This window comes from Lepisma saccharinum, chromosome 7 (assembly GCF_977018435.1).
Source record: "Lepisma saccharinum chromosome 7, izLepSacc3.1, whole genome shotgun sequence".
In the NCBI taxonomy this organism is placed as follows: domain Eukaryota; kingdom Metazoa; phylum Arthropoda; class Insecta; order Zygentoma; family Lepismatidae; genus Lepisma; species Lepisma saccharinum.
In genome coordinates this window covers 13,823,564-13,844,458 of record NC_139235.1, presented here as the reverse complement: position 1 = coordinate 13,844,458, position 20,895 = coordinate 13,823,564, and the positions used below count along the sequence as shown (strand labels likewise).

The 20,895-nt window shown below is 37.2% G+C and overlaps 1 protein-coding gene across 1 annotated transcript; it reads left to right on the top strand.

Moving 5' to 3' along the window:
* Nucleotides 1–1,162: 1,162 nt before the first annotated feature.
* LOC145990139 (uncharacterized) lies at nt 1,163–20,128 on the top strand. The gene is made up of 3 exons (XM_083125802.1): nt 1,163–1,239; nt 12,902–13,534; nt 18,296–20,128. Exons 2-3 carry the CDS (start codon nt 13,128–13,130, stop codon nt 19,209–19,211), a joined length of 1,323 nt encoding a protein of 440 aa, XP_082981928.1. The 5' UTR covers nt 1,163–1,239; nt 12,902–13,127; the 3' UTR covers nt 19,212–20,128.
* The last annotated feature ends 767 nt before the right edge of the window (nt 20,129–20,895 follow it).

The following is a 20,895-nucleotide window of genomic DNA, read 5'->3' as shown; positions in this document are numbered from 1 at the left end:
GCCTTGTGTAAATTGGGTTGCCTAGTTTAAAATGTCGTTGTCCTAAAACTTTTGAGAGACACTGTACAATATATGGACATAATTTGATGCATGTTTCTTCCGTATCAAAAAAACCAAAAAAAAAAACCACTACGTCTTAAATAAAAATTAAATGTACGAAGGATACTGTTATAGACATTCGTATTATTGAAACTGATGGCAATATTTGCATTCATACGGCTTAGAAGTTTATTATTGCGTAACTGTAACTTCATAATAATAATAGTTTTACTCACACGCACACAACACCGAAATTTTGGAGCTTCCCGTGGATGCAACTCGACAGGACTCATATCAAAGACTACAAAAAAGCCTAAATATAGGGTCGTTACACACGCACACACATACACACTATATATATATCCTGAGGACAGCCCAATTGTATTAATTTCCACGTAGTACACCCTGGACTGCATTTTACATACTAGTGACTAGCGAGGCTCTGGCGTCTGGACTCGTGGCCATTATAATCCTCGGTGGGGCTCGTATTGTGTTGTCCTTACATGTTTACAAATCTTACGTTTGGGCCCCCTCAAACTGATCAACCTAGCTACGTCCCTGCATCTGCGCCTTACTAGACCAGCCTTACTAGAATATCTTTAATTTTCTTCTGATGGTGTGATGAAGACAAGGGGTATTGGCCTCCCTAAATCCAATCTCTGTTTGTGTGTTTTGCTCTTTACTTAAGAAAATCTTCAGTTGCCAACTTTAACGTAGTTTCAGCTTTCATCTCGAAAAAAATGGCTTGCTTTAGCAATAAAATCTAAATCTTCAAAAAAAAAAAAAATTAAAGTTATTGATTTGGTTTATTTTATTTCACTTTTCTGCCACTTTTGGCTAATTGCAAAGATGGGGATGAGTGATGATATGATGAAATTTATGAATGGACACTCACAAACAGCCATGCCCAGGCTGGGATTCGAACCCGGGACCGCTGGCATCGTAGCATTTAAAAGTTAAATTGTTTATCATTTTATACATACATACGAACATGGGTCAACGATAATATTTATTATTAATAATAATATTTCTTTAGATGAAGGGAAAAAAATGGGCGAGAAAGGGAAATTTTACACCTTGCAAAGGAAAATTGTGCTTACAGATTGTGGCAACACTGGCTGTTACTGTTACGTGCATTGTTTGAAGAAGTGAAGTTGCACCTTAAAAATATTTCGGAATGCATAATAGTTAAGTACTAATGTAAGAAATTAATTCACTTAGGTACTGGCTGGTAACCTTTGACCAGTGTTCCTTCGCTCACTGTGATTGATGTTTGTCGCAAATAGCTATCTAACGAAATTATGTTGCAAGTTTTGCCATGAAGCTCCTTGCACTTTTAATGCATAATAAGTGTGTTCAGAAATTGCTTAAATGGTTTACCATACGTTATACCAGAACGTGTCGGGGACCAAGTTCCTTTTGTTTTATTGCGATTTCATCATGCTACGAATGCAATTTTTATATGGTTTGATTTCGATGTACGTCTGTTAACACATACTGTGGAGTTTTAGCGATTACTTAAGGTTTTGTTCAAAATATGCTTTCGTGTTTAGGTTAGGCAGGTTAGGTTTCGTTCCCTTAGCATTAAAATAAAGTCCCTAAATGCATTCTACTAAGGTTCCGATTTACTTCTACATTCATTATCACACTTCTACGATATTTACTGTCGCTTGTCGACTGAGAATATCTTGTCCATGAGAAGTGCGTAAGGTAATTTTCAAGTTGTTTTTTCTTTAAACATAAATAATTTGGTACTATTATCGTATGAGGGAAACACCTACGATTCATATATTTCGGACTACTTTACATTGCTAACGTGTTATTTTCGAATGTGGAACATTTCCTAAAGTGAAATAATGCATATCAATGTCTATTTCTTAGATTTACGAGTTCTTACTGTTACTTGTTGTTTCGAATCTGTAACACATTATGGCCGTGATAGCGTACTGGTTTAGGGGGCGTTCTGAGAGTGTTTTGTCGATTTATGCAGTGTTGCAACCTCGTTCACCGGAAAATATGTACTTTCGTGCCCGGATTTGAGGTCTCACTGCAGAACATGGGCTGCTTTTTTCCTCTAAATAGACGAACAAAATTTATATCCCCTGAAAGTACGTACCTTCTACTTCCATTTTCCGGTGTTCCTTTTACGATTACTATTATATTATTGCGTGTAAAAAATGTTTTTCCTGCTACTAAAACCAATGCATTTCTCCATTTGTTCGCGTCCATATTGTTTACGCGCTCAAGTGTTGTGCGATAAGTGAGACCCTTCGTTTCGCGGCATTCGAGTTGATTTGTCGCTCCGGATTCCACCCACAGACACACAGTTTCTTTCATTATTTCAGACGAGGAATGCTTACAAGGTTAGGTTAGGCCTGTTAGGTTGGGTTCCAATAGCATAAATACAATGAAAAATGTTTTTCCTGCTACTAAAAGCAATGCATTTCTCCATTCGTTCGTGTCCATATTGTTTACGCACAGTTTCTTCCATTATTTCTTCGAGGAATGCCTACAAGGTTAGGTTAGGTCTGTTAGGTTAGGTTTCATTAGCATAAATACAATGACTAATTATTATTTAGGCTAAATGAACTAAACCTAGCTACCTAACAACATAGGCATTTTTTGCTTTCACTAGATTTGTGCAGGAATATGCCTTTTCTTTCGTTGCTACGATTTCAATATCGCCCAACCTGAACACGTTTTTTCTGTTGTTTTTTTAAAGAAAAAAAAACAATTCCGCACCTTAAAACTTACTTTTCCCGATTACTAACTACAAAACGTTACCAAAAAATTATGAACCGCGTTCCTCCTAAGCAGCCTATATTCTGCAGTCTTACCGGATTTGAAATTATGCTAATACGTCGCAAACCATTGACGTTAACCTCACAAACCATTGACGTTAGTCCCACAAACCATTCACGTTAGCCCCAAAAACCATTTTCAGTAAGGTTAGGTTAAGTTAGGTTAGGCAAGCATAGTTAAAAAAAAAAATACTCGACACGTCATGTTCTAGTGAAAACACAGCAAGGCTGAAACACTGGCGGGGTTGCATCATCTTAACACACGGAACATTGCACTCTCGTGCAGAAAGCAAATGGCGGGAGCAGAAACAGCATGTCAGACAGAGATTTTCGCAGAAAACAACACGCATTCACATTAAAATGGATCAAATCTACATTCAGGAACTTCCACAACGCTAAAGAAAATGATTTCAGTAAGTACTTTCTCCTGTAAATTTGAAGGAATTTGTTTCCCTCATACGATAATGTTACCAATAACTTTTTTTCGAGTTCAAACAGTGCTCATTACTTTAAGGAAGGTTCAAATTTTGTGTTACAATGATTTCCAAAATTCTACGATAATTAGTATTTGTGCTAGGAGAAATCATAAAACAATCGGAACCGCTACCGCTATTAGAATGGTTTGTAGTGCTATCCGTGAATGGTGCATGTGCATGGTTCGTGGAGTTTCCTAACCTGGAAAAAAATACAAAATGAGTAACACGAAAGTAGGTATTTTTCGGTGAAGAAGGTTGCAACACTGCAAACCCACTGATCATCAACAACGCTAGTCAAGATTTCTCCGCCATATTGTGTGTGAGAGAACAAACAATAATTACTCGATATGTGGAAAATTGAAGCTATTTTCATGAAAAAGCGAAATCCCACCTTAAACAATGTTTCGCAATGCATAATTAGGCTTACCATATTTTTTTGGGTCCAACCCAGGACATATTCGCGATCAACTCGTTCCTGTTGAATTTCAGTTTCTGGTAACATTATAGTATAGGGGTGACGGATTTCTTCTAATTTACAGGAGAAAGTACTTATGGAAATCATTTTCTGTAGCATTGTGGAAGTACGGAAATCATTTCCTGTAGCGTTGTGGAAGTTCGTGAATGTAGTTTTGATCCATTTTAATGCGAATACATGTTGTTTTCTGCGAAAATCTCTGTCCGGCATGCTGTTTCTGCTGCCGCCATTTGCTTTCTGCATGAGAGCACAATTTAGATGACGTAATCCTGTAGTCAGTGTTTCAAACTCCCCGTGTTTTCACTAGAACATGACATGTTGAGTATTTTTAATTGTTTTTAACTATGCTTGCCTAACCTTATGGAAAATAGTTTTGGGGGCTAACGTCAATGGTTTGCGAGGTATTAGCATAATTTCAAATCCAGGCACGAAAGTAGGTATTTTCCTGTGAACGAGGTTGCGACACTGCATAAATCGACAAAACACTCTCACAACGCGCGATGAACCAGTACACTGTCGCCATAATGTGTGTTACAGAATCGAAATAACAAGTAACAGTAAGTACTCGTAAATGTAAGAAATAGACATTATCTTAGTTAGAAATGCATTATTTCACCTTAGGAAATGTTCCGCATTCCAAAGTAGTACATTAGCAATGTAAAAAAGTGTGAAATATATGATTTATATTTGTCAATCCCCATACTAGTATAGTACCCATTACACTACAAATTGCACAAGAAAAATATTAACATTATTTTCTAAAATCAATCACTTAATTTTCAAATGTTTAATTGATTAATACATTTTCTGGTGCTTAGGAAACCTCTCTGTTCTAGGTAGCATTATCTGTTAGTTTACTCAGTCAGTTGTACTTTTCACTAGCCATGACATTTTTAAGAAATGGGTTGTTTGTTGCAATAACATCATAAAATTCACAACATGAAAGTTCTGAATTATTTAACATTCAGCAGATGTTTAACAGTGGATACTAGAAGTTTACCTCTTTCTGCAAACCAAATCTTTCCCATAATTGAAAATACGGTACTAATCTGATATTCCCCGGACAGATTTCTTCATTTTTACAGAAGAAACTACTTACAGTAATAAGTTCCTGTAGCATTGTCTAACATCTGGAAGGTGTTTTGTGTGATGTAACGGATTTCTTCAAATTTAAAAGTTTGGGGCTCATTTGGGGGCAGGTGTCTCCGGCCAATTTCTAACATGCCTTTAACAGGGACTCTATAGATAAAGCCGGGTAGCTGGAGTGGAGCGGAGGTGGGGCCGTGTTAGTGGTTGGGGGCGGTAGGTCAATTACCCCAGGAGCGGAGCCTGGAATCGGTGGGAAATTCGGACTCAAAGATTTCAAACGAAAATATTTTTTTAGTTTAAATTTCCAACCAATTCTGGGACGAAAAACGTGAATACACCTTAACCTTCGAGCGGGCGCGCCTGCGCAAAATTTATGCCAAAAGCATTTTTCTTTAATTTTCTTGTGTTTCCTTTGAATTCATCGACCTATGCTTTTTATGTATTCCTCAAAGAGGTATTTTGTGTTTCATATTAGCAGTCATTGTTACTAATCCATATGTTATACTCTGTCAATTGTTGTTTATTTCAGATCAAAACAATGTGTCATAAAGTTTGCGCTGCGCGCCTGCTCTTGTTCTGTAATTATTTCGTCAGGTCATTGTTGAAAATGAGTCGACAAAACGTAGACGTTAGCGAAATTCAGCGTATCCTCAAGTTTCTCGAATAGAATAGATTGATTGATTTTGATTTTGAGTCCGCTTTATGCACAGAAAGGCTAATCGCGACTTGACCTACTTTGGTAGCAAGGCTCGTTCCGAGGATGTTTTGAGGAGAAGGACATATCCGAAAATGTGAAAGTAAGTTCTTATTATTTGGTTTATTTTACTTAGTTTATACGTGATATAGTGAGTGAGTGAGTGAGTGAGTGAGTGTGTGTGTGTGTATGTGCGTGTGCGCGTGCGCGCGCGGTGAGGGATGGGGGAGGCGGGAGTGTGTACACAGGATTATGCCATAGTCTGCCCATAATTTTTCATATGACGTAGAGAATTTTTACTCGACTCGGTCCCTCTTGAACTTGGAATGTAAAGTGTTTGTACATAAACTTGTAATATTTAGGTTTTCAGCAGGAATATCTGTTCGTAAAAAGTACGACACGCGCCTGCTGATGAAAAGCGTGGTGCGCTATAAATATGTAATAAGTTACGTACTGTTTTTTTCTTTTTTTCAGCATTCTAACTTGTATTTCAATATGTTTCATTTATGTTAACCTCAGATATGATATAAATAAATGTAGACCCAAAAACATTTTCGTTTATATTATAAAAATTCTTGCTCATAATGAATGATACTAAATTACGTAAAAAATGCGTCACGCGCCCGCTGGTGACACGATTATGAACGCGCCCGCTAGAAGGTTAAAGAATGTTCTGCAAAGCAGATAGGTAAGTACAAATGTCAAAAATTGACAAAACAAAGAAGTTATAGGTGTCCGGGGAATATCAGATTTTTACCGAAAATACTCTCTCAACTGGAGCAGTTATATATCAACAGTATAACAAACCAACTTTTCTTCAAGTTTGTATTCTTTCACACACTGCAAATGATAGTGAGTCAAAATTTGAGCAGTTTAACCTGACACTTCATCAAAATGTAAAAGTTTAACTTGAATTCCCTCTTATGCTGAAATATCTTACAACAATTGGAACAAGTTTTACTTCACTTCTGTTTGAACTATCCATCGATACTGTAACATAATTAATGTTTTCTAAAGAACGCAACGCATTATTGAAAATAAATGGCGAAATAACATTACCTAACAATTATTGCCTCGGTTTTGGTTCTAACAGATGAAAATTTTGGGTCATATAACTTTTTAACGAGTTTAGAAGTGCAGTCTGATGCGTTGAAACTGAGTTCATGTCTAGCAGTGTGGTATGAAAATGTAGCTTCTTTAGCAGCACACTCCAGATCACTGTTATTCCCAGCTTTGGCTTTAAAAAATCTCTTTATGTTTGCTGAAGCAGTAGCATTAATAGCACTCCTATGTTTAACTGGTTTTGATAATTATAACTATTTACAAGGGCTTTGTATTTGGCATCCTCCTCCGTAGCCGAGCAGGTTAAGGCATTCACTCGTCTTGAGATTGTTCGCTGTGGGACGGCGTAGGTTCGAATCCGGCACTGGTCGGAATTTATTCGGCCTACATATAGGGCCGGTGCCAACCCACCATCTTGAGGAAATTGTGGAGCTCCGAGTGAGTGAACGTAATCCGGTCGCGGAGACCTACTATAACGACTGGGGATACGTCGGGCTGACCCCCCGACTATTCCAATACTGGTTGAAGATCTCCACGCTTAGAGGTGACGAGGGAAAGCATGGGAGGGAGACCGGCAGTCGGTAGGTATGCCTAGGCCCTTCATGGGCTGTTGCGCATAGGATTAATATTATTGTATTTGGCAATGGGCAAAATAAAGTGTGTATTTAACGTTAACCTGCAGTAGGAATACAAATTCTTGAAACTGTGTAACGACAATGACAGTGAACGTGTGCAATGCACACTCTGTGATGGAGTATTTTCTCTTTCACATAAAGGAAGAGGTGATATAAATGTGTAGACGAGTTACTTCACACTCTTGCAAGATCACCAAGATGCTCACAGAAGTACGGAAACCGAACCGCTCGGAAGTCGATATCACAAAGAAAGAAAAGATATAATCGATCCTTGTGGGTCATAAATTCTGGTCGTGAATATTCAATACCGGTAGCTCTTTTCATGTTCAGATTCTCAAAACCCCAGACATTTTGCAATCCCTGGCATCACCCCGGACAGCACTAAAAAAAAACAGGACTGTTGGAGCTTATCCCGGACATATGGTAAGCCTATGCATAATAGGTAAGTACGAATGTAAAAAATGACTAAATGAACGAGTGAAATGTGTTTTTCTTATACCATACTGTTACCAATATTTATACACAAACACAAATGACAGAAGAAGTCTGCATCCATGACGACAGTAAAGAAATGGCTGCTCGCAAAAAGAGAAGCATATAAAAGGGGACCCCGCCCCCAGAAAACCTTCAATAAGTAATCACTAAGACTCTGAAATGTGTATTAACAGACATAAATAGAATTGAACCATTAGAACATTCCTGCATGCTATGATTAATTCAGAATTAAACAATCAGAGCCTAGATCTACGTATGGAAATACATATTTTACATGTTATTGTACATGATAAAATATGTATCGTCTGCAGCTATACGGCGCACGCTTTTAGAAGGAACATGAGTTCGGCCAATACCCAGCCAGCGCTACTGCGCTGTTGCCAAACTAACTGCTAACGCAAGGGAAGGACAGAAAATTCGCGGTGTCCATTATTTTTGATAATGCATGCACGGTATATATGAGTACAGTGAAATACGTAATATAGTGAATATTTCTACACAGGATTATAATATCATATCACTTTAGCATATACGAGAAACCCATACCTGAAAGAAGCTTGAAGGTATTTATTCATCACCGCTCTCGTCGTCTTCTTCGGTCTCCGCGTGGACGTCCGCAGGATTTTTTCCAGGGAGGGGCAAGGAAGGTGCTTTTTTCCAGGGGGGGGCAAACAAGGCACATTTTCCTCCATAATAGTGTTGTTCCCTCAAAACATTGCTTAAATTTGAATATCATATTCATGCAATAATTGTCACATATTATGGTTAACTTTCATTTTCCAGGGGGGCCACGGCCCCCCTTGCTCCCCTCTCGGACGTCCATGGGTCTCCGTGTCACTGATTTCACTCATTTCCGAATCACTCTCCTGGAGATTAATGATTAGATTTTGCACGCTTGGTGCCTGTACTACTGGTGCTAAGTTTTGAGAGTGACATTATTTAAAATAAAAAGAACACACGGAACACACACTATCGTACGAAAGGGCTGTATTTAATCTTTTCACAAACTGTTCTTTGTAACGCACGAGTGAACGATGAGCGAATAATTTTCCACCGGCCTTGTTACGAAAATGCTGAACTCAAACTGACCCAGGCTTTCAATGTTCGAGAACGCCCAGAACAATGAAGGGTCATTGTTTATATCGAGGCGAATTTAACACCCACAGTTTTCCCTAGACACAACAACTCAGCTGCGTCAACACGGTGGCAACGAAAAAAACAGGTTGAAGGAAATGAAAGGTGTTTCCCTTGTTTCTTCAAGGAACGATAACTCCGGCTGTAGGCGACGGAAATTCATGGGATTTGTACAGTCAGGTTCAAAATGTCTTTCCCCATCTTATGATGAACCTTAAAGTGGCGAGTTTTATGAAAACTTCTTGCGCGCAAGAAAAATGGAGAACACGGCTTTTAACTTCCGCGCCGCAGTCTCCTAACTGTACAACGTTGCACTCCTGCCATTGGCTGATCGCCACGCACACCCTCTGCGTGGCCCCACCCGATATCGCTTCTAAAAGCGTGCGTCGTATACACCAAAATAATTTTTAAGGGGATAGAGACTAATCCTAACTTCTTAAAGATGCTACCAACACTTCGAATTGTCCTGTTAAGGCTAGGTTGGACCTTTGGCAGATGCCAGGGCAGTTTTTTCTTAAATTTTCTCTCCTTTTGAAAAACAGCTAAGATATTCCAAAATCAGAAGAATTACAGAATTCCTAGAACATTCATGTGGTTTGCTTTCAGTGTTATCGAGATATTATCAATAGTTTAATAGATTTGTGTAGTCACAGAACTATTAATAATATCCAGACAAAACGGAAAGCAGACCACAGGAAGATTCACATAAATGTTCTAGAGCAGTAGTTCTCAAACTGTGGTATGCATGCCCCCATACATAAATGAACTACTTGAAGGGGGTACGCAATCAGCTCGGAGAGTGGTTTTTCATCCATGGTGTACCTAAATAAACAAGTACCGATATAGACTAAATTTCATGCCAAATATCTGCTTGAAAGTTTCAAGTGCACAACCAGACATAAAGAAACTGTGTCAGGGTATGGAGGCACATCCTTCTCACTAGAAACTTAGGAATTACAATACAAAAACTTCAAACTTGTGCTTGACAGGTTTTTTTCAAGCTTATTTTTGTTCTTTACTTTTTATCAATAACTCTGAAAAAAATATGAAAATTAAAGTTTTTTATATACTTCTTATTATACATGTGTTTCACATTTTTATTTTTGTAACTAATCATAAAGATTGTAAATGTAGGAACACCCAATAATAATACGAATAATAAATGTAGGATTCTAATGTTTATTTGTTTACTATCTTTACACATACAGCCCGAATGCAATTTTGCTCTATTCCATACACGCCTTCAACATATCATAAATGCCACACCAACCAGACATCCAAAAGAAATTCCCTAAAACCCACCATTCAGAAAATTATAACATTCTACATTTAGTTACGACTAAAGGCTACAATGAGGAAAAAGTTTGAGAACTGCTGTCCTAAAGGGAATTCTAAGCATGTGTAATTTTTTAATGTTTATGGAATATAGTGGTTTTTTGAAACGGGAAAGAAAGCTCTTCTGGCCTTGGCCAACGGTACGGGCGAGCCTTAACAAAGAAATAAGGGTACGATAAGCATGTGTCACTGGAACTTGGATGAAACTACATAGTAGCATGTTTCATGCCTTTCATTTTACCTTCAGAAAGAAAAGAAAAAGAGGAGGAGATAAGGGCACAGTTCATTTTCGTGAAAAATATGTTGTGCCTTATTTCTTTCTTTCCTCTGATAACTGAAACACACTGAAATGGTCTTTATGAATATGACTTAATAGCTGATGAAGCAAGTTATGATTTGCAATTCTGCCATTTGTTGTGGCATACATGTACCCGCTTTCTCCCCTTCTCTACCATTATGTGTAGCCTTGCTCTGTAGTTTCCCAAGACAGAGTGTAGTATTACAGCCTTTTGTGACTAGTTACAGATAGTCTTTGTTGTGACAGAGAGCTATTGTCATGATTTGAAACAGGATGGCTACTCACCGGGAATTCTGCGTGAATTTTTTTTCTCTGTAGATGTGAAAAATTGCATCTTTTATTAATCTAAATCTCATTGAATTTATATATATATATATAGAATAGAATAGAATAGAATAGAATTTATTTCCAGTATGAGCCTTTACAGCTATACATACCATACAAGTGAAAAATTTTCGTGCACTTTCCCTACACCCTTCCTCCTTTTTAGTCTGCTTCCACCTTCACATTGCTTGGAAGCTCACAAACACTATTTCATTTAAAATCTTTCCCTGTACTTGCACTGTTACCTGAGTAGTTCCTAGATTTTCTCAAATTTATTTATTAAATTATTTATTTAGTACCCCTCCCCCCTTTCACACATGGTCGCTATCCCCACTGAGCTTCTTTGCTCTCTTTACCCAGGCGTAGTGTAGGAAAGTTCCCAGATTCCTTATTTGCGCCTCCCCCCCTCTCGGTCTCTCCCTCCTAATAATGCTTGTCATTATATTCTCAATGTTATCTTCATTTATTTCCCTGATTATATATATATATATATATATATATATATATAAAGTTTTGATCCATTTTTGTGAAAACGACTGATTTCTTCTTTCCATTGTACATGATATGAAAGATGCTGACTAAAAAGAGAGAATAGCTTAGATGTGTGGACGTGTGCAGGGTTTAAACTTCAAAAAGGTCCACACAACGTTCGAAAGGAAATTCCAAAAACCTGCTCCAACCAGGGCTAATATCAGGCTACTGGTTCCAAAAAGTCAAGCGAATAGGTACTGTGCAAGATACTAAACATTTTTGAAGGCCCAGCGTAGCAGCCAAAACCGTGCAACGGGTAGAAGATGCCATCACAAGAAGCATCAACAAGAAGTTTTAGCAGGGAGCTGTTGTTTCCACAAGTGACTGTGCGGAAGATACTCCATTGCAGTATAGAAAAACGGTCAAACCACCTTCAGGTGGTGCACAAGTAAGACAGGGATAACTGTGCTGGTCGTGAAACAATGTGTGCAGAGCTGTTGCAGGCAGTGAAGGAGGAAGCTTCTTTCATCACCCCTTTTCAACACCTATGTCAATGTATCCAGCGCGTTGTGTTCAACACGACACAGGCAATGGTTCTTAAAAGTGTTTGGTGAAACGATGATACATTGGGATTCATGTGTAGACATGCAGGGTGCTCATGTGGAAGTACGTTGACGTGACACTTTCATGGATTTTCTTCTGTACACCACTTGATATTTTTTTCTTTCAATCTTGAGTATGTGTTACCAAATACTAGGGAGTTCATTCAATACATTTGTTTTAATCTCTAGCCTCTTTTTCTCAAAAATGGATCGAGACTTTATAATCACCCTGTATATAGCAGTATATATATATATATATATATATATATATATATATATATATATATATATATATACTACTTGCTCCGAGGCAAGTTTTTTAGAGTTTAGCTTTTATTTTTATCGAGGAAGGAAAAGATAAATGCGTGGGGGAAAAACAGAATTCTCTAAATACGTTTAGAACCATAAGCTATGTTTTTTGTATAGATTTTGTCCAGGCATCAATGAGATAAATTCTCGATAGGTTTCTTGGCTTTTGATAAATAAAATTCTCATATTAAGTTATTAAAGTGTGGGTGTAAGTGCCAACACAAATTTGTTGTTTTTTTTTTTTTTTGTTGGAGATGAGAGTGGTACTACCTCCCAAAATCTCAGGTCTATCTCAGTTAACAGTGCATGTTATTGCTCTCTCTATTCATCACTAAAGCTCTATCCCAGTCTATGCTGGCAAGGAAGTGGGGAGCAGGAAAGCGACGAATCCAGCAAGATAAGAAACACAGCAGCCTGTAGAAAGAGGTGCACATAGTAGTCCCTCCCTCGATGTCGTAACTCTCAGTGCCACCGCTGCATATTCACTGCTCCCATTTCCCTTGCTACCATATAGAGTGCCCACCGTAAGAGTAGAAAAGACCTATAGGTCAGCTTGCAGACCTATTATGTGTGTGTGTGTGGGGGGGGGGGGGGTGCGTGTGTGTATTTCATGCAATTTGCTCTTTTGAAGAAACTAATCAATGCATAATTATTATTCACAGATTTTCCAAAGGGAAATGGATTGATTTGGTTATCATCTTTAAATGAAAAATGCAAGTTTCACAAATCTTAATATTCCACACCTTTGGAGGGACTCTTCAAATAGTATAATAGAGTCTATAAAGTGTAAAATGACAGCATTTGAATCACATTAAACTTCCAAGTAAATTCAGGATGAGATCTTGACTATTCTTTTTTGAGAATTTATTTACTTAGTAAAGCAATCAAATGGAGAACTCAAGCAGAGAAAATACGATATTTTATCCCAATGACGATACTCATGTAATTAATTTAAAATGCATAAAGGAAGAATTAGACATTGAGTCCTGTGATACAATGCAGGACTTTGTGTCCTGTGGAATGGTGAAAATTGAAGAGAAAGAAAATGATGATAACAATTCAAAGAATTTTGCAATATGTTTTCCTGATGAATTTCATACCAATGACGGCTGCACTGTAGAAAACCCAGATGTTGATCTGGATGGTGGTGACCCATTTAGTACATTGAGTATCAAGAGCGAGTATCAAGAGTGTCCAGATCTTGACACATTTACATTGAGTATCAAGAGCGAGTATCAAGAGTGTCCAGATCTTGACAGAAAGCATATTGAGGAATTACCTATACCTAATGAAAGGTAAGTAATTTTGTTCCATTTTGTTTTCTTTAATATTTTATTAATATATTGATTTGGCATGTCCTGCACAATGGTCATGTGGTCTAAACATATTTGGGCTCAGATTATGGGACGCACACTGGAATAAATCTCCTGGTGGTGGGGAAGGGGAGTGTAACAACTTTTCTCCTGAGAATACAACCAGTGTTTTGGAACCGCTGGTCAACCACTATCGTGAGGAATTTGGGGAGCTGCAAAATGAATAGTGTAACTCTGTCACGGAAACCTACAACACTGATTGGGTGTTTGTCATGCTGACCACGCACCACCTTGTAACTGGTTGGATGATTGCCCACCTCTGCTGAGGCCTGTTGCATCATGGGTTATTGTTTTTATTGATTTAGGATTAGCATTGTCATTCATATGCTGGCAAGTAATATTCACTTTTGACATGTACCTGCATTTTCACATCACGTGGCTTCATCAGGAGGATGTCAGTTTTAAAAAAAGAGAAAGGTTAAATCTCGGCTGTACTTTTGACCGATGCCAGGGCAGTTGTTTTTTTAAAATTTTCCTCTCCTTTCAAAAAAATCACTGATATTCGAAAATCTGAAAAAATTACATATGCTTAGAATTCCTTCTAGAACTTTCATGTGAATCTTCACATGCTGTGCTTTTGCCTAGATATTCTCTCTCAATAGTTTGACTTATGTATCCACAAGACTATTGATAATATCTAAGCAACCACACAGAGATTAATGTAAATGTTCTAGAAGGAATTCAAAGCATATGTAATTTTTTCAGATTTTGGAATATCGTAACTGTTTTGACATGTTATTTTGCTATTTTAGTGTGCATACAAACAGTTTTTACTAGCAAAAAGCAGCGAACGTATTCCGAAATTTGCAGGTTTTTATGTACATGGGCCATATTTTGGTATCAAATATCTCCGTTATTTGTGTTTTCCGCATGCTGGAACCAATTTTATATTACGTAAAACATTGAAATCTGTAGATTAAAAAGACAATCATCATAATTCTCGAAGGGATACAGTGGGTCAACGGCCCCAAATTCACTCCTTCACGCCTGGTTGATAATCTAAGGACATGAAATGTAGTTCTTGTTACAAGAGATAATCAGCAATAGTTGTTTTGAGATATTAAGACAAAAATGTTTAATTGCATTTGAATATTATTGCTAAATCATTTACAAGTTCTTTGGCTGTGTATATTTAGGGTGACCAGACGACAGAGCATGGTGAAAAAGGAAGACATTGCAAAAATTTGCCATTACTCATAATTTAATCAATAGACAATAATCTTACCAACATTTTGCTTTCAGAAGATCTGTAAAGAAAGCAATCTCGTAATCAACTCTATATCTGAAAATTCTCAACTGGATGTAATATATCTGGATTTTTCGAAAGCTTTTGACTCTATAAACCACAATTTCCTGCTTCATAAATTATCCCACCGTTTCAATATTCATGGAAACTTTCTCTCTCTGCTCAAGCACTACCTCCAAAACAGACAACAAAAAGTTGTTCTTTCCGGAATGTCTTCTTCTTATCAAGCTGTATCTTCTGGTGTACCTCAAGGCAGTGTTCTTGGACCTCTTCTCTTCATCCTGTACCTTGATGATCTCCCAGAATATCTTTCCGAGTCATGCAAGAACCTTCTCTTGTTCGCTGACGATTGCAAAATATATAGTAAAATCTCCAATTTCAGTGACATGACACTTCTGCAAAAGAATTTAGATTCTCTAATAAAGTGGTGTGAATTATGGAACTTAAAACTCAACCCTCAAAAATGTACCATGATGACCTTCTCCTTAAAGAAAAACACATTTAATACTAAATATTTCATAAGAAATAATTGTGTTCAAAGAGTTGCTGCACAAAAGGACCTGGGCGTCATATTTGACGAGAAACTTTCCTTTTCTGAGCACATCTCTACAGTCACAAGGGGTTCAATGCGTATGCTGGGTCTTCTCTATCGTTTCACGGAAATAAACAACTTGACTGCCCTCAGCACCTTTTACAAATCTTTTGTGTCACCTAAAATTGAATACTGTTCTCCGATCTGGTCTATGGCATGCCCCTCAAATTCAGATAGACTTAATTCCGTCCTAAATTTCTTCCTGGCCATTGTTCGACACCGAATTCCGTCCACAAAACACTTGCAAAAGTCCATCCTCCTGCAAATGTTAAATATCCAAACTCCACAAGAGAGACATAGACAGGCTGACCAAATATTTCTACATAAAATAGTGAATGGCAACCTCAGAAGTGACCGCCTTCTTCAGGAAATTCACTTTCGTGTGCCTACCCGTTCAACAAGAAGCACTCAACTTTTTGCCTCTCAGAAGCCGAGATTGTGTCTCATCCAGCGCTCTCTGTTCCATAGACTGCCCAGTGAATATAATAATCTAGGAAGCCAAATAGACATTTTTGAAAATCTGGACAGTTTTAGAAGAAAGTTAGCAAAAAATATGTAAGTCTTTTAACCACATGTAATTTTTTTTTATGTTATTATTTTTGATGTATTATGTTGTTATTTTTTTGTCCTTATGTTCTATAAAAACGTTCCAATGTAAAATGGCTAACACTGTATTTGGAATCTTCTATTAAATAAATAAATAAATAAATATCTATAATTTGAAACACAGAATTTTACTTCATTTCTAATTCTTGGATATTAGACTGAAATATCCCCGGCCTGAGCATGGGTGTTCTTTGTGAGTGTCCTTCATCAAAATCATCATATCATCGCTCATACCCATCTTTGTGATTAGCCAAAAGTGGCAGAACTGCGAAGTAAAATAAACCAAATCAATCAACCAAAAAGGAACTGTGCAGACTACGTGCGTTCCAGCAGTCTCAGCACGTAACACTAATGACTGGGGTGTGGAAATTTGCCTATGTGCCTTTTTTATTCCTTTGTAGTATAACATAGGCTCTCGTGTTTAAACTTTAAAGTTAGTTTCATGGAGTTTCTATTCTGAAAACACATTTTTATAGTGCCTATAAATTCCTATTTTGATGGTTAGTGCCTATTTTGCTTAATTGTGGCAAAAAATGGATATTCTGCATACTTCAGCTCTTTTATGTGCCTTTGGCTTTCCCTATATTGAAAGATGTAAGGCTTTGTTGATGTTGTACTGACTGAAATCTGGAATTTGCCAGATTTGATGGTCTGAATTGGAACATTGTTTTAAATATTTTTTTGTTACAATGGTGCAAATTGTTTTTTTTATCGTTTGTTCAAATTTGCACAGTTGTTAGGACAAGCTCTTTTTGTGAATTACTTTAACTGATGATTCCCCGCAAATGTGAATTTCAATCAAAAGAGTACTATAGTATGTTAATCGTTAGCGCACTTACTTTTTTTATAAACGGAAGTGCTAATACAGTATAACTGTGCATTGTAAGAAGAAAATTTAAATAAGTTCACATCTATAGCCTATTTTAATGTCTTTTTTAATTTTAGAGTGTCTTTTCTTAGTTTATGGTGCCTTTTTGAGTGCCTATTTTCATCATTTTGCTGCCTATTTCAGAAGGTTTTAGTGCCTTAAATATGCACCCTACTAATGACTAAATCGGGAAAGTGATCGTGTTGAGCTCCCTAGATGCTAGGTGAGCATTGCTCGAATACTTAACATGCCCCGAGTGAAGCATTCTGTATGCAGCACATTTGCTATGGTCATTGCTATACTCTTACCAAAAAAGGAGGACATTTACCGATTTCTAAAAAATCCACTCGGACACCAGACAGAGACCTAAAAAGGAGAACATGTCCGGATAAAAGAGAACGTCTGGTCACCCTATGCATATTGGTAGTCAACTTGCAATCTCTACATCAAGAAATCAAGGTTTGTGTCCTGGGTCTGACATGAATGTTCCTCTGTTAAAGTCAGTTAATCATTTTCATCTAAAATAAATCATCTTCATTGTCATAATTTAGCCAGAACTGTGAAAAAAGCAACTGTGTAATAAGAAGCTAAAAAAAAAAAGTAACCAGCATTAACTTTCATTGCATTCATAACTACAATGAAAGATGTGTGTTAGTTATATTGTAATGATGAGCAAATTATCAGGTTTAGTTATTACTAGTAGAATTGGTATTAATATTATTGTTTCTGTGGGAAGGTAAGAAGCTCACGGACAGCCTGAAAAAAATAATTACTGTGTATGTGAGGCTAAACAGACAGTTGGTTTTGTAAGATCGGTGCTTCAGAATAAACTGAAAGACACTTTAGCCAGCTCATTGAGCGAGCGTGTAAAATGGCTGGGTGTTCTTTTTTAGTGTTCTTCTATCAGTTTCATCTAATCATCGTTGCAAAAGTGACAAAAATATGATCTAAGAATATATCTTAAAAGATGAAAAACTTTTATTTTATTATGTGCTTTAAAATTAGTATTACGTAGCAATTTGTCTCATTCGTAAAACCATTTGACCATTAATGAAAGAATAAACTTTATTTTCAGAAGAAGATAAACAAGAACACTTCCTAACATATACAGTGAAACATCGATTTTACATTTTTCAGGTGATGGGGCTTAAAAAAACTTGAAATGTAAGAAAGTGTAAAAATGGGGAAAATTTTGTAACATTTTGCTTATTTGTGACCTCCAAGATATTGAATGTATAAAACAGGAAAATGTAAAATCGGGGTTCCACTGTTGTTATCTAAAACATTCTCAGTTAAAAGAAAAAAAATATCTGGAAGTACAATTCATGTTGTGGATCAAAATTTATGTTACGATTTTTGTCTATCTTACAGCTTCACCTCTAGCAGTGAATCACCTATGCTGGGAAGTAGCGTGGACGAACACCTGAAGATCCACGAAGACCTTCACACTTTCAAGTGTAGTGATTGTGAATTAGCATTTATTGAGAAGAAAATGCTTATTCGCCATGTTAAAACTCACGAAAGTTATGGCCCTGTCATATGCCATGATTGCAATAAAGAGTTTACACACAAGCGACTTTTGTATAAACATGTGAAAATTCACATGGGTCTTCGTTCCTTCAAATGCAAAATTTGTCAAAAACGATTTGTAGAGAGTGGACATTTGAAGCAGCATCTCAATACACATGACTTAGGTTGCCCTTACAAATGTAATCTTTGCAATAAAGCATTTAGAACCGAAAGATACTTAACTAGTCATCTTAAAATTCACAAGGAGATCCAACCATTCATATGTGAGGTTTGTGGCAAGGGATGTACAGATCAGTGTAAATTCAACCGACACATTAAAATTCATAAAGATATTCATCCCTTTGCATGCACTCATTGCAAGAAAGCATTCAGAAACAAAGGAAGCTTGAATAAACATATTAAAATTCACGAGGGTACTCGTCCTTTCAAATGTGATCATTGCGAAAAGGCTTTTAACGAGAAATGTCGGTTAAACTATCATATAAAAATCCACGAGAAAAATTATGAATTGAAATGTGATGTATGTGATAAGAAATATCACGATCAGGGGTCCTTGAAAAGACATAGTAAAGTTCACAAAGGAAATCCTGCCTTCACATGTGAACATTGCAACAAAGGATTTTGGGATGTAGGAGGTTTTAATAGACATGTCAAAATTCATGCAGTGATTCCTCCTTTCAAGTGCACACACTGTGAAAAGAGTTTTGCAGAAAAATATAAATTAATTAAACATCTTAGAGTTCATGATATACAGTAGGTGGAGCAAATTATACTTAAGGCATGTTTATGTGAAACCCATTCAAGTTAATTTACTTATTTATGAAGTTGTAGAAGGTAGTGAGGTGTATTGTTTGAGTAGACATTAGTGTTATCATAACGAAAAATCACTCCTTTAAGGCTATGAGGGACAGTTTCATTCCAGATGGACATTTATTTCAACAATGTCGAAATATTCACTACTACTGAAAAATATGACAGAGGCACGCAACTTCAACTTCAATTTACATCTAATCAAATTAACATTTTGACTTTTCCAACTGGAAATGAAATCTTGAGCCTGTTCTCTTTTAGTCAGTGGCATGCGGTGCTAAATCAGGCAGGGGAACAGGAGACCTGAACTTGCCCCCTCCCTTCCCATACAAAAAAAAAAAAAAAAGTAAAGTGCACCTCTGTGCTTAGTACCATGCCATGAAGACATATGGGTGGGGGTGGGGGTAATGCCCCACACTTTCTTGATCTGGTCGTGAGTGGGGGTGATGTGATCAGCATCATGCCCCTGACCACCTTTACCCCCCAGGGTTTCCCCCAGGTACCCATGTCATTCGACGCTGGGTGGGCGCTGGGGCTGCTTCCAACGTTAGGAAAGTTCCTGGATTTGAACCGGCCGGGGATCGAACCTGGGACCTTTAACATGGTAGTCAGATGCGTTACTGACTGAGCCACCGCGGCCATAATATAGTACAGTAGACCAAGTAAAATTCAACCCTTGTTAAAATGATACAAATAAACATAGGATACATATGTTACAAATTGTCAGAAGTGACATACATGAAGCACGTTAAAATTATGACAATACCAATGTTAAAGCAAATATGATATAATGTAAAGAAAACATTAAAAACAAAATTGTTGATGTGCAACTTAGAAAGAAAAAAATTAATAAAAGCAATTTATGAGTGAAAAAAAATGTTTTGTCGAAACCTGTTTCATCTATCTATTTGTAGATTAAGTTGACATTTGTTTTGTAGAGTTGAGCATTCTTGTAATTCAAACATCCTCAATGCAATAATGGCAATCAGATGGCCGAGTTTTTTTCATGACGTCCGCTACATTTGTAGAAGTTGTGACAAAACCCGAACTGTTCCAAACTCCCTTATTGGGAACAAACAAGGACAACAATAATTTGCCACTGGAAGGATATCCAGTTAATCATTTTACAGAGTTGTAGTAACTTGTTTGAAAATGCCTTGTGTACGATTTCATGTTAGTTTTTAATTCGGTTAGGATAGGTGTTGGTTTGCTGTCTTTTCTGTAAAGTTCAATGAACTAAATGCTTTCGTCTTCAGCCGGTCGATCATACAACATTCGCAACTCTACGCTCGCAACTTGCTTGTCCTGCCACTGCGTGCATCTTGGCTTGGGGCTGGTGGAACAGGTGGATGTGAGCTGTTCCCTTGGAAGCAATTTCGCAGTGGTTAGCCAAGGCATTTAGCAGATGCTTAGACTGTAGAAGATTTTCAGTTCGTTATGACTGGCAGACGCAATTTTGCAAAGAGATTAGGAAACTATAGACATACTACACTCAATACCATCACTATGCCGCAATTAAACTTTAACACATAACAAAAACTCGAAGGAAAACGAATTTGCTATGTCTCTCGTAGGGAACAGTTAGAGAGTTCAGCTTTTGTGGTGGGAGGTGGCAACATGAGGATAGTTTG

What these genes read in the sequence shown, in the direction of transcription:
- LOC145990139 (XM_083125802.1), top strand. Translation starts at nt 13,128, where the DNA reads ATGGAGAACTCAAGCAGAGAAAATACGATATTTTATCCCAATGACGAT. An exon ending in TTACCTATACCTAATGAAAG is followed by an intron (nt 13,535 to 18,295) that starts GTAAGTAATTTT and finishes TCTATCTTACAG; the next exon opens with CTTCACCTCTAGCAGTGAAT.